Genomic DNA, 13,982 nt, shown 5'->3' with positions numbered 1-13,982 from the left:
AAGCTGTTTAAAAAGTCTAAAGATCTAAAATGTCATAATTAAAAATCACATTCATAACTAAATTCAATGTTGTGACTTCAAAGAAAAATCAAAATGCTCTTGTGACCTTCTCTTGAGAAAGTTTTCAGAAGCAGAATGGTATGAACAGAGCATTACATATTTTTACCAGTGCATCTCCAGTAAATCCAGCACTAAATATTCTATATTTTAAAATGGTTAAAACTGTCTTCTTCTTGATCAAAAGCCAATATAAATATACACCTAAAAAATATCAGAACCCATGGACCAGTCATTATACCAAAATATATGGTTCATTACTTTGGAAAAAACTATTAGCAAGCCAACCAGATTTGACCACTAGTAATTTATATTATCCAGTTTGGCTTAATTCAAGTGATATCACAAAATTATAATCCTTAGCAACCACTAATCATTATTCATCCCATTAACAAAATTAATAAAAGTAATGTTGTAGCATTAGATTAAAGGTATTCTTCCCAGTGCCCTTTTGTTTTTCAGACTGCATTCAGGACACAATTTGAACCCTTCTGCACAATTTTGTGTGAATTTCTTGTGCAGTCCCCATTAGACTCATTCTCCTTCAAGCCAGCATTAGATATCTCATCTGCTTATCCACGGAAGCACTCGCAGGAACTATCAAGAGGCTGTCAAGAGGCAGAGGACGTCACACTATAAGGAGCAAAATATTGCTTCCCTTGCAGATGGCACCCAGTTTTATCTCAGCAAAACATGAGCTTCTGATCAATGTTGTTAAGAAATCTTAGAGACCTACAGCTGTATGGCTTGGGTTTCTGGAAATCTGACACAGTTGGAGGCAAAGCCATAGTGAGAATTAATTTTGCCCGCCATTGTCAGCCTGGATACAAATAACTGAATACCTGGGTACAAATAGCTGATATGTGGTGCCTTCATAACATTTCTCCTGAAATACTATGCTCTTAGTACTGCTACCTACATGACACCTAAAAAATAAGGTCGGTGAAATATTTACCAGTACTTTAGGCAGCCAAAATCAGCTTAAGAAGACCTAAAATTAAAAAAGTCAAAAAAGCTATGACTGTTTCAGCTGGATATGCTGAGAATGGTCAGTGCTAGTCAGGTCCTGGCTGTGGGTTATCTGTCTTGTGAAACGAGCAGCAAAACAATTGAGAAACATACTTTCATTTCACTTTTCTATTCTTTCCTTTTTAGCTAAGCAGAATCAACAAAGCAGTTTTCAGAACATGTTTAGTAATCACATAGTTTGCCAGACAAAACCCTCTTCTATTAGCATCAGTGCCTGGACTCAACTTTGAGAAAATTTTGTTTTATTGAAATTTGAATTGGAAAAAAATCCAAACATGTAAAGTACCAGCCAAATAAATTAGTGTTTCAGAATATTCAGTATATGGAAATGGCTGGTTTTTACACCAGAAGCTGCTTATAATTTTCTGATAACAGACAAAATTGCTGTCTGAGCTTCAAAGGTATCATTTAAAATTACATCCATGAAGGTTGTCTCTACTTTAGCTTTTCTCTGAAAGTTTTGGAAGTCTGTGAACATCCGATGAAAGTCTATCAAAAAGAGTAAAATAACACCAAAGGAAAAAAAATACTTTGTTCCTGAAACACAAGGACAAGTTTGCCTTGTATATATGTAAAGAAAAAAATTGGTTGTTCTTGATGAGAGTACAGTTTGGGGTGCCCCTCACTCCCAATAGATAATTACACATGCAAGCCCTTAATATTGAAAATATAATCTTAACCCTTAGCCAGATTTATCTAGCAATAACCTCACCAAGGCATCAATCTCGCTGTGACAAACTCATCTTAAGGAATAAACAGCATTTTTTCTCTAATGCAGTAGCTTACTAACACAGACTTGTTTACAGTAATCATTGTGCAGGCTTTGCTACCCATTTTCAGGGCTAATTCAATCCTGGGCTTTCCTGATTGAAAGTAAACTGAATCTAATCTCATTCAAAGGGTTTTATGTACAACTTTTCCTTCAGAGGACAGGAAGGTGTGAATATTTATGGCATGATATCCTGCTCCTGCTTCTCTGCTCAGAGCTGACAAACTGTTTATTACCATCTCTGGGAGCAGTGGAAGGACAGCTCCCTCCCGAGCTGAACTCGCCCCCCATTCCTGCAATGTACTTACTTGAGTTCTGATCGCATATTTGTTCAGAAAGTCAGAATATAGCTTTGCGGGTCAAGGTAGAGGCAAACATCCGAAAAGCAGATTTCTATTTTAAATGATCCTAGTTTAGGGTTACTGAAATAACAGTGATATAGACAAACAGCCATAGTATTAAGTAATAGTAATATTGAAAGTAATATTGAAAATTATATTGAAAGGCCAAGACCATCTCAGTACACCCTGTCTCCTGTAGCGCAATTGCATATGCACCCTCCTCCCTTGGGGAGAAATTCTTATTGTAAACTACGATGTGTATTAGTTTTGCAAAAGATTCAAGTATCAGATCAATACTTTTTAATTTGTCAGCTTGAGCTTTGCAGAATTAGGTACATGAAAAATAATCTTACTATCCTATGATCTTGAGTCAAGAACATACAAAAGGAGGGTTTAAACACATTTATCATCACAGCCAGTCATTGCTATTTGAGGACTTTTCCAAACTATCTTTAATCTTAATACAATCTACCCTGCTTGTTAAAATAATAGAATCCAGCATTTGTCTCCCTCTTTTTTTTGTCTCTACTGCTTTTTTTCCAGTATCAAAAGTGAAATACCACACCTATATTGCAAAGCCATTTCTGAGTGGCCCCATTTCTTTTAAGCAACAGCTTTGATCTTCATTGCATAGTTGAGGGTGTTCAGATCTAAAGACAACATTTTTCATGTTGATTGTGTAGCAATCATGATGATTTTCATGTTGATTTTCCTCTTTTTAAGCAGTGTACTTTGACTTAGCTTTTTTAAGTGCACTGTACCAAAAGTTGATTGTAACACTAACTGGAATGGTATATATTATAAAATCTATATTGCTGGTTATTTCTACTGTTTATGTTCTTTTAATTTCTGTCTGACATAAAACTCAGTATGTTGCTGTTTTACCTCACAGCCTCTGACTGGCCGAAGATATCAAACTGGCTGTAGTTCTCTGATTTTTTATTTCCTCTAAAATAAAATGAACAAATGTGATTAAAGGTTGGAACTCCTAAATTCCACAGAAGTAGGAAGAGACAGCAGATGTCACTCAGTAAAGTAGACCATCTCAGCAGATGGGCAAATATGAAATGCAAAGGCTTTTCCTGACATCATTTGGTTTTAATATGATAGAAATAAAATGCCTTGTCAGTAAAATATAACCAGACAGTTGCTTTGTAGTCATTTTGGATACATGGCTGCTAATTCAAAGTCCTGCTGCCTTTGCAATATTAATTATTGTGTGCCTCTTTACAGCAAGAATACGTGTCAGACCAGCTGAACATACCACATGCAGCTGTAGTGGCTTGGAAGTATCTGTTACTCTATTTGCAATTTAACATTAGTGAAAGATACAGGAAAACAACTTTGTGGATCATTTCCAAGAATCTAGTTGATGTATCAGACAAAATTATAGACAAAGGACTTCATCCCATGTTTTGGAGTGGTTTTCCCCCTGCAGAGGTATGTGATGTGTGTCTCAGAGTAGAAAAGCAGTTCTGTAGGGCTGAGAGCTGTGAATGTGAACTGCCTCAGGGGAGTTGGGGCTGCAAGCTTTGTGCTTAATGACATATGTTCCCATTAAAACGTGCAAGTTGTTCTCTTGTACAAGTGGTTAACACCTTTTTAATCAGGCCATTTATTTCTTTTACAAAAATAAGCAGCCCGGGTTGGAACATGATAGTATTTTATTGTCAGCAGTGTGTACATACATTTATACTTATATTAAAATATGCATTTACACAATTTTCAGTGTGATTGAATGTATCTGAGACACACATAAACAACACATACTACTTGTGGTACATATAATACATACTCAGAGTGTGGGCAAAGCTGTGGTACTCTCAGTAGTATCCTGATGCCATCAGAGATGCTGTTTAATTGAGAGCTGCTTCTCTTAAACATGGAAAGTACATGACGTCTGCTGCTTTGAATCTCACATGCTTGTGAAATTTTGATCTTTGGAACACAGGCTAGGATATGTCTGTTTCACTGAGCATCGAATTTTCTGAGATGGGTGAATTATCTGGTGTCTGAGGAAAAATAGTATTTTTTGTGTGTTTAATTACAACCCAGGTTGTTTATCATGTTTTCTGGGACAAATTTCTCAATCCTGTTTTCGTGTTATTTTGACTGCCCCATGTATTAATTGTTAAGCTCATCTTTTGTGACAACACCCAGAAGGCACCCTTTTATAAATCAAAAGTAAATATATTACCCTACCTTGCAGGGGTGCCATAAGGATTAATTAGTTCATTTTTGTAAAGTGTTCTGAGATTCCCAGATCAGCATCAAGTGTTTGTTATTAATTATAAGGTCTAGGGAGTATATTGGATGATTTCTTAATTTAATTTCCTTCAGGCAACCTTGAAATAACTAATTTTGTAACATCTTTGTTCTTTTAAATTCCTAAATCACATTTGCTCTTGACTCAAGTAATTCTGTATATATTTTCCTCTCACTTACTGTATTTTTATTTCTAGACTTCTTTATTTATACAGTTATATGAATAACAGTCTTTTACTGTTGTCCCTGTGAATTCTGTTATGTGGATTATTCTCTAATAAGAAGGTTTTGTTTAAACATTTGATGGTGGTTTTTTTCCTGCAGCTGGGGGATGTTAAGTAATTTACTTGGCTTCCCCTGGGAAATTTGCAGAGATTACATGGCACTGCTGTGATTTATCATTTCTACTTTATTTCTGACTCATAAAGCATGCATTATTTTGTGTTTACTTTCAGCAACAGATCACAGGAAATTTCATCATCAATCAAAGCACTTTAAAATGGGGAGAAGTGATAAGGTGACAAAGGCACAGTCAGCAACTGTGGTTATTGGAGAATCATTTATGCTTCATTGTGTCGTAACCCTTCTCATTTTATTGCTTTCCCAGGATCAGGTTCGTGTCGCTTTAGTTACTCAGATCCCAGCATCACAGTGTCCTACAGTAAGAACAGTTCTGCAGATTGGACTCAGCTGGAGAAAATTAGGTTTGTTACACCTTTTTAATAGTTTTTGTGTTTTCCAGCTGAGCAGGTGGTGTTTAAACCTGGCTCTTTTAAAACTTGTTTTATTTGTTAACTTTTCTGTTCTCCTTGTTCATACAAAAGATGAGGGATGAAATTCCTGGCTAATTGCAGAACTGCCACCAGGTTTGGTAAATCACAAATTCATCCATTGAGTGTGTGGGAAGTGAGGAAGAGAATCACTTCACACTTAAAATGCAACTCCAATACCCAGCCAGTTCAAGTGCCTGAAAAAACAAAACTTTGATGACTTTTTGCATTTTAGCACCATTTTTAATGTCAGCAAGGGCCATATTTTATAATGTTTCAAGTTTCTTCTTTGGTAGAAGAAGAAAAGAAGAAGAAAATTTTGGTAGAGTAAAATATTCAATATAAATATTTTATAATTTGATATGAACGCTTAGCTCTTAACATTCTTGTAGATCAAGATTGTGATGAATAGTGCCTTGCTTTTAAACCAACAGGCGTACACGAAAACACAAAGGATTATGAATGGAAATTTTAAATCTTTTCATTGCAATATCCACATCTTTAAAGAGAGAGCCAGTGTCAGAGGTGGATTTTTCTAAGAGAACATATTTTATTAAGTAATAATAGGAAAGGCATTTTGTGCATAAAAGGCATTTTGTGCGGCATAAAAACACAATTATACAACAGGGGAAGAAAAAGCTGATATTTATATGTTATGCACTGATAACATCTCAGTGTGCCTTCCTGCATTACCTCAGTGCTATACAAGTGACTCGCTTGAGCCTATTTTCAGCCCATTGAAGCAATTTGCAGAGCAAAAGGATCCTTAATTTCTGCTGAATAAGCAAAAACTCTAGCTGCAAGGTTGTGTATATCAGTACCTCATCCTCCAACTCCATGTGGGAGAGGGACTACAATTTCATTGAAAAAAACCATAAATTATATTCAATTTTAGTAAGACAATTGGTGCTAATTCTTATCCCAGAAAAATATGAACCAAGAGTAATGCACTGCAGGCACTGAAGTTGCCTCAGAGTAACCACAGAATTTTCTTTCTATTTTTCTCATACTGATGCAAAATTGCACATCTACTCCATAACATCAGCTCAGTTGCTCTCATAGCTCTGCAAGCCAGGAAACTTGAGAGTTGTGAGGATACAAACACAAGCCCTTGAGACCAAATATTTTTGAAGCTAATGTGCATGCAGTTTGACCTCCCTTTCCTCAACTTTGATGCTGGAGCCAGCAGTAGAAAATAGGTCAGTAGAGCAGCGTCGTGCGAAGTGGAGAGGATGAATTATGGAAGGATGCTCCTTTCTCCTGTGGTCTGTATGAATTGCAGTGTTCATTCGAATGTGCTTCAGCTGATTTCACAGCACTACCTGCAGCTCCGGGAAACAGTGGGAGAACTGGGGAGAGAAGGGACAGGGGGGCAGCTGTGAAGCGGAGGAGGTGTATTTTGTGAGCGGGCTGTCAGCTCTGCACTCCTGGGAGGGAGGGAGGGCAGGGATCTCTCGGGAGGGCGGGGATCTCTCGGGAGGGCGGGGATCTCTCGGGAGGGCGGGGATCTCTCGGGAGGGCGGGGATCTCTCGGGAGGGCAGGGATCTCTCGGGAGGGCAGGGATCTCTCGGGAGGGCGGGGATCTCTCGGGAGGGCGGGGATCTCTCGGGAGGGCAGGGATCTCTCGGGAGGGCGGGCGCGGTGTGTGGGCCCCGCAGGAGCAGGCCCACGCCTCAGAGCAGCGCTGCCGGGAGGGTGACAGACGCGATGTTCAGCAAGTGCAGGGCGGTTTGTGGGGGCACATTCTGGGTGTGAATATGGGACAAATACAGTTGCTTTTCGGCACTTTGCTTTGCTTTCGAAAGAGGAGCTTCTCTATTTTCTTCTATAAAATGGAGCTATTTTTGCCCTTTTTCCCTAAAAGCTCTGGATTGTCTCTGACAAAATATTCACCCTTCAAAGCATCACTACCATGGGAGATACCATGTTGACTAGCTAACGTCTTGCAAACCTCAGTTTTGTATCTCCTTGTAGCCTGAAGTTTGAATAGAGCTAATTCACTTGCTGGGTGGTTGCTGAGGTTTAGCCCCACATAGATGCTCTCTCGCTCCCCCACCAGCAGGACTGGGAGAGGACTGGAGTGGTAAAAGCCAGAGAGCTCATGGATTGAGATAAAGACACTTTAATAGGGAGAGCAAAAACAGTGCAGACAAGCAGAGCAAAACAAGGAATTAATTCACTGCTTCCCACGGGCAGGCAGGAGCTATGCCGTGTCCAGGAGGGCAGGGCCCCGTCCCATGCGACAGTGGTTTGGGGGACAAACGCCATCACTCCAGACACGCCCCCTTCCTCCTTCTTCCCCTGCTCCATATACTGAGATGGTGTCACATGGTCTGAAAAAGCCCTTTGGTCAGCGCAGGTCACTTTCTCCCAGCCTCCCATGCATCCCCAGCTTCTTCGGGTGAACCACAATCCTTTCACAGCTCTGAGGACGGCTCTCTGAAGAGGAGCTCAAGGCCCTAATCATTGCCTGATAGTAATGCTCCAGGTCAGACTCTCCACCCTCATTCTCCATTTTCAGCAGCAAGAGAGAGGACAAATGGATTGTTTCTTTTTTATTGTTCTTGAAGCAGAACATGGAAACAAAGACAACCTGGCCTTCCTATCTACAGAATTATCCTGACAGCAGGGGTGTGTGGTTGGAAGGACATGTTTGTCAGAACTTCACTAGCTTTTCTCTCCAACCATTCTGCTCCATCCAAATCTTATGAGACTGAGACATCAGAAGTCAGCAGATTCTTTTGATGAAGCTAAAATCAAATTTTGTGAGACCTGTTTTTGTAATGAGCTTCCTTAACATTTCCTTTGGGCTATACCTGCAAAATGCCTGACAATACCCAGTTGCCATCTGTGACCAGCACTGAGCATGGACATGGTCCTGCTCTATCCTCCTGCTCTCCAAACATCTGCAGTGATCTGTTGTTGTAGCCTGAGGCTTGCACTCTCTTTGAGGCTGGGCTGCCTGTTTGGGCTGGATGGGCACTGCCTGGCACAGTGAGACTCTGCCTCAGGGCAGGTATTTTCTGATTTCCATAGAAGCTTTATCAGCATACAAGGGATGTCAGCACAGCCATGTCACCACTAGTAAATGTATTAATTGAGGGAAAAGTGTTTCTGACTATGGCTTAAAATTCCCTATCATTGTTTTTCAGTGCCCCTTCCAACATCAGCACAATCATCCACATCTTGTACCTTCCTGAAGATGCTAAAGGAGAGAACATCCATTTTCAGTGGAAACAGGATTATGTTCATGCTGGTGATGTGTATGAAGCCTGTTGGGCATTGGACAACGTCCTGATCATAAATGCTGCTCACAGAAAAGTTGTGTTAGAAGATAATCTGGATCCTGTGGATACTGGCAACTGGCTTTTCTTTCCTGGGGCCACAGTTAAGGTTAGTCTGATTTCCCATGGCTTAATGTTATTATTACTCTTGTAAGGAGAAGAAGACAGTAACGTCTAACCAAACTGTGATCACAAGGGTGTTCAGGCAACTCCATCTGCTTCTAACATTGGGTTCTTTTTAACTTTGTTTTCACCCTTTCTCTATCCCATTGGCTCCCTAAAACAATGCAGCTTTTCTGCCATGACCAAAACCAAATGGCAGTCATGTCAAAGATCACATAACAGAAAATGGAAAACAGCTTCTCTTTAGCAAAACAGCGCAATATTTATGAAACATTTTCATATCTGCTTTTTAACTTGGTCTTGGTCAGCTACAGCTACTCACTTCATAAACCATCACAAAAAAAAAAAGTTTCCCACTTTTTCTGTCTGTGAATATCCCATCTCCTTTGCAGCATGCATTTGACTAGTGGCTGCTCCTTAAGATTCTCTTTTTCAGTATGATCCTGGTTTGATATGTGAGATAGAGCAAGATCAAGATCCATTCTACCTTGAGAAAAACATTTAAGGAGCCCAAGAAAATCTCTGTGCACAGAGTACCTTCACAGGCAAAGTTGTTCAATATTTGGAAAACAGCTGGATTCTTGCTGTCTGTGTTTCAAACAAGCCAGAAGTTCAACAGCTGATGACTTTCTGGTTTCATCCTATTTTCATTCACAAAAGCAGTTTTGATGTCAGGGTTCATTTATGATGCTGGTAATGGTTTTGGCAATTGCACAGGAAACAGATGTCTAATACTGACGGCAGTAAGAGTTTGGTTTTGGCCTCATCCTTTTCCCATAGAACCTGATACAAATGGCTTCAAAATATTAGGTTAGGAAGTAAATATTCCCACTAATCTACTTATCATAGTGCCATCTTATTAACTCTTTTTTACTTTAGCAAATAAAGTACTTTTATACGTTGGCAAAGTTTTTACGTGACATTTTAGAACCAAATAATGTCCTGTGTATTTAATAAATATTATATGATTGGTTAATACTTGTTGTTTTGTCAGTCTTATATCTGGGTTTTGAAATCCAGCCCACATATGTGAAGGTGTGAAAGAAAAACAAGGATTAATGTACCACAAGCACTGTTACTTTTCTCAGTTGTCCAAGCCTAAACACTGCTTAGCTCTTTCTGAGACATCTATAAACAACATCTAAACTTCAACAAATAAGCCTCTTTTTTGTTGCTGTTTATGATTTCTTTTTTGTTTGGTTGTGAAGGTTATTTTGGGGTTTGTTTAACTGAACTCAGCTGCTTTGTGCCAATACACAACTGGGTTTCTATGAAAGACAAAGGACCTAAACCTGGAGACCACTGAGCACTGAGAATTTCTAGACAGGAATCCCATCAAGTTTAAGCCTTATGTGTAACATGAGTGAGTTTTCACTGACCTGCCATTCCTCCAAGCTTGTCTTGCATTTTAGGTACAAGTGAAATGTGCAAATGCCTGTTTCCAGCTGATTAAGGCTATGTGTGAGGCAGGCCTTTAATTCTTCATGGGATCCTGTAGTGTGTCTATATTGTCACCAGAGCACTCCTTCACTCAGTTCATTTTTAGCTCTTGCTGCAGTCTTCCTCAGATTTTCAGGAACAATCTTGCCAAATATAATTTGAACAGATTTTGCAATGTTAATTTCATGTTATGTCAAAAGTAAGACTATAAATTGGGTCAAGATTTACATCAGATCAGCATAAAACCTGTTGTAACATTCTAACACCAAGAACTTTCTTTCTTTCTTTTTTTTCTCTTTTTTTTTTTTTTTTTTTTTTTTTTTTCATGTTTGGAGTATTATATAAAAATTTACAAAATCTTTTTTTATTTTCCTTAAAACACAGCTCTAATCTCAGTTCATCACAAACATGGTATTTTGTATAAGGAGAAAGGTAAGAATCCTCGTAGATTGTGCTAATGCCATTAAATATGGCACACAGGAAGGCTATATGAGATTTCTCTATCATAGCTAAAGTCATTGTCATACAGAATATTTGAGAACCCCCAACAATGCTACAGGAGTAGCTTCCATCGCAGATAATTCTAGTTCTCTTTTTTCTACAAGTCTTTTTGCTTCCCAGACAACAAGAATTTGCTAAATAGTCATGATCTTTGTTCACAAAGTCTGTATAGCAATTTAATTTTTTTCTTTCCATTTTTACGAAGGGATCAGCAGATTGTGGTCTCATAGCTGTCTGCAGCTTCCTCACAAGGGGAGCAGAGGGGCAGGCACCGATCTCCTGTCTGGTGATCAGTGATAAGGTCTGAGGGAACGACACAAAGCTGTGTCAGGGGAGGTTTAAGCTGACTATTCTTCACCCAGAGGGTGTTTGGGCACAGGAAGAGGCTCTCCAGGACAGTGGTCAGAGCACCAGCCTGACAGAGTTCAAGAAGCATTGGGACAATATTCTTGGGCAAATGGTGTGACTCTTGGGGTGTCCTAGGCAGGCCAAGAGTTGGACTTTGATAGTCTCAGTGAGTACCTTCCAACTCAGGATATTCTATGATTCTTTGAAGTTTCATTGCTGTATCATGCTCTTTAACTCTCACCTATGTGTTTAAATTTTCCATGCTCACTGTCACGATGCCAAATTTCATTCCAATCTCTTGTCTCTGATACACAAGCTGCTTGTGCCAGACAAGTTTCAATTCATATCCTCTCATCCTTTCTCAATTAATATTTTAGAAAAACTAGCCTTAAAAATATTTCTTCAGGCTCTAACATGTATTATTAGGCTGTTGGACCACTCTCTGTTCCTGACAGTAAATGACTGCAGAGTTTGCATCCACCTAGGCAGATGCTCCCCTTCCAGAGGAGTGATGTCATCCTTGCTGCCTACTGAGTCCCTGGGTCATCTTTGACGGCACATCCCTTGAAGATAACACCACTGGAGTCTAGAGTATTACTGGGAAGTTTGCAGCAATGTGTACACTCCAGTCTAGTGGGTTTGGATTCTGTGTTCTCAATGAACACTTTGGGAACTTTTCTGCTCTCAGCTTGGGAAGCAGTTTCTCCTCCCTTCTCAGTCTGCTCAAGCTAGGCCCAGGGATTTCCTCACATTTCTTGTTGCCCTCAGGAGCAGTTGCTACTCATTTGAAAGCACATGGCTGGTTGCAGACACAGCTGGACCTGGCTACTGAAATAGGATGCAAGCTGAGAGATAAGCTGTTGAGCTTGTGTGTTTTGGTTCCAAAGAAGACAGCAAAAGGCAAGAGAGATGCTGTTAGCAAGGCCAAGCAACCCTTAGGAGATTAATTGAATCCACTGGAACGTGTTTATCTGCGTAGGACTGTGTGGAAGGGTGTTGAACAGGATAAATTCCCGACTGGGTTTTAATATTTCCAGTGACAGCTCTGAGCATGAGCACAGCCTCGGTACTGAGCATGATTAGGAGGCTGCTCTGGTGGTTGAGGTTGCTGAAATGTATGGAAGAATGCTGTGCTTCTGTCAACGGAACAGAAAAGTGATTTCAACTTTCATTGGGCACTTCATATATGTTGTATATTTGACCAGATATTGCTGAGCTTTGGGGTACAACATTTGTAAGTTCTTTTATTTTCTCTGATTGCCCTAGTCCAAAATTGTCTGAGCAAGGTCTAAAACTAATTTTGAGAAGGGAGACAACCTCAGTAGTCTTAGAGTTTATGTTTCTGCAGTGCTTTGATTACACAAAAATAAGGTAGAGACCTAACCACCTGTCTCTGGGATTCTTCCACATTGGAAAGAGCAGTATGGATCATTACAGACACCAGAGTGACAATGTATTTGCTCGTGGTGTGTTAACCCAGTGACACTTACCATCTTTGAGAAGAGTCAAGTTACAGAATTGCCATCTTACAGCAGTTGCAGCCACTCTTCCTTTGGGGGCTGGAGGTTGCCATTCAGCTGGACAGTTTGGTTTGTTTGGTATACAGGGTTTGTAGACTACACCTGAGGCTGTTGGTGCTGAGCTCTGTGTGTGCAGCCTGGCATGGGATGGGGCAATGGGGGCAGCTGTGTGCCAGCCTCACTGAGGATTTGGGTTAGGACTAGGGAATGGTAACTGATCCATGTTATTCACTACTGTGGGCATGACCAATAAACCCAGAAAATATTCCAATCCTGGTATCCTGATTCAGTAAGCCCTTTAAATAGCAGGTCATCACATTCAGCTCATTTTCATTTCTCAGATATGCATACCAGTGTAGCAGAAGAGAAAGTTGCATAAGAAAAGAGTGGGAGAACTAAACACCCACACTCAGAAAAATATGCTGAAATTACATGTAAAACACTGTGACCTTTTACCACACCCTGAGCAGAGCAGGGCTGTGCACATCCTAGATCTGCAAGTCCTTCCTGAACCTGTGTTGTTGTGTGTTGCTGAGCAGAGAAGACATGCACACAAGCCTGGGAATTCGGCAAAAATGGCTGATTAAGCTAGTCGATCCTCCCTCATTCCAGAGTAGATTTCCAAATGTCTGAATACTCCGTTAATTAATGGAACATCTTTGGATAGTCTTCTTCTAAAACAAACATCCTGATCCATATATATATCTTTTGGGTTTGTTTTTGCTAAAATGAATAGGATTTTTTTCCTTTTCTTTTGCTTTTAAATTCTTGCTTTAAAAAGTGTTCAAGTATCCATTTTCTGGATCAGTTCAATTGTATTTGTTTGAAGGAGGAGATACATATTCTATGTATGCTATTGTGAAAAATGGCAGACTGAAATTGCTATGACCATAAATTGGTCAAAATTACAAAGATGTAGGATTCCTTTGTTTTTTGAGTAAGATATAATAAGGCAGTATTTGGTCTGTGGGCAAACCCCAGCCTTCTAGCCAGCTGCTTTGCCTTGCAGGAGCCCTTATCCACCACATCTTCCTGGGAAGAGACAGGCAGACTTCCTGCTGCACCTCATCTGAGAGACATTCCTGCTTCTCTGTGGGTGGAAGGAGGAGTGTGAGAGGGGAGGAGAGTTGAAGAAAGAAGTGCAAAGTGCACAAAACCTGTCGACTGGCTCCCTTTAGATTGTGGCCATCCTGAGCTGTGCCCATGCGGAGGCATTTGTATATCCATAGGGCTGGATCTAGCCCATGGATGGAATTGCCTTTTTTTTTTTTTTTTTTTTTCTCCTAATAACCACACTTGTAATTAAAATAATAGTACTTAGATACAATGTCTAGGAGTTCATTAGAACTGACAGGTGGTTGGCTGCAGTGCTGTGAGTCATTTGGACAGCTGAGAATTGATGTTGGGCAGCAATGTTGGACCTACACCTTTCTCCATGCCAGTTCCCCGTGGCTTGGAAGTGTTGGGAGGGATGGCAGGGAGCCAGCATCAGCTCGAGCTGGCGTCAAAACACAGGGGGTCTTTCCTGCCTCCT

The 13,982-nt window shown here is 40.1% G+C and overlaps 1 protein-coding gene across 2 annotated transcripts in view; it reads left to right on the top strand.

Moving 5' to 3' along the window:
* RELN (reelin) overlaps positions 1-13,982 on the top strand; it is a 279,101-nt gene that overhangs the window by 142,570 nt on the left and 122,549 nt on the right. For both annotated transcript variants that reach the window (XM_040061406.1, XM_040061404.2), the window contains exons 9-10: positions 5,069-5,165; positions 8,385-8,625. In XM_040061406.1, the coding sequence (XP_039917340.1) occupies positions 5,069-5,165; positions 8,385-8,625 (338 nt within the window). The remainder of the gene's footprint in view (positions 1-5,068; positions 5,166-8,384; positions 8,626-13,982) is intronic.

This window comes from Hirundo rustica, chromosome 4 (assembly GCF_015227805.2).
Source record: "Hirundo rustica isolate bHirRus1 chromosome 4, bHirRus1.pri.v3, whole genome shotgun sequence".
Lineage (NCBI taxonomy): Eukaryota > Metazoa > Chordata > Aves > Passeriformes > Hirundinidae > Hirundo > Hirundo rustica.
This window is presented reverse-complemented; position numbering and strand designations above follow the sequence as displayed.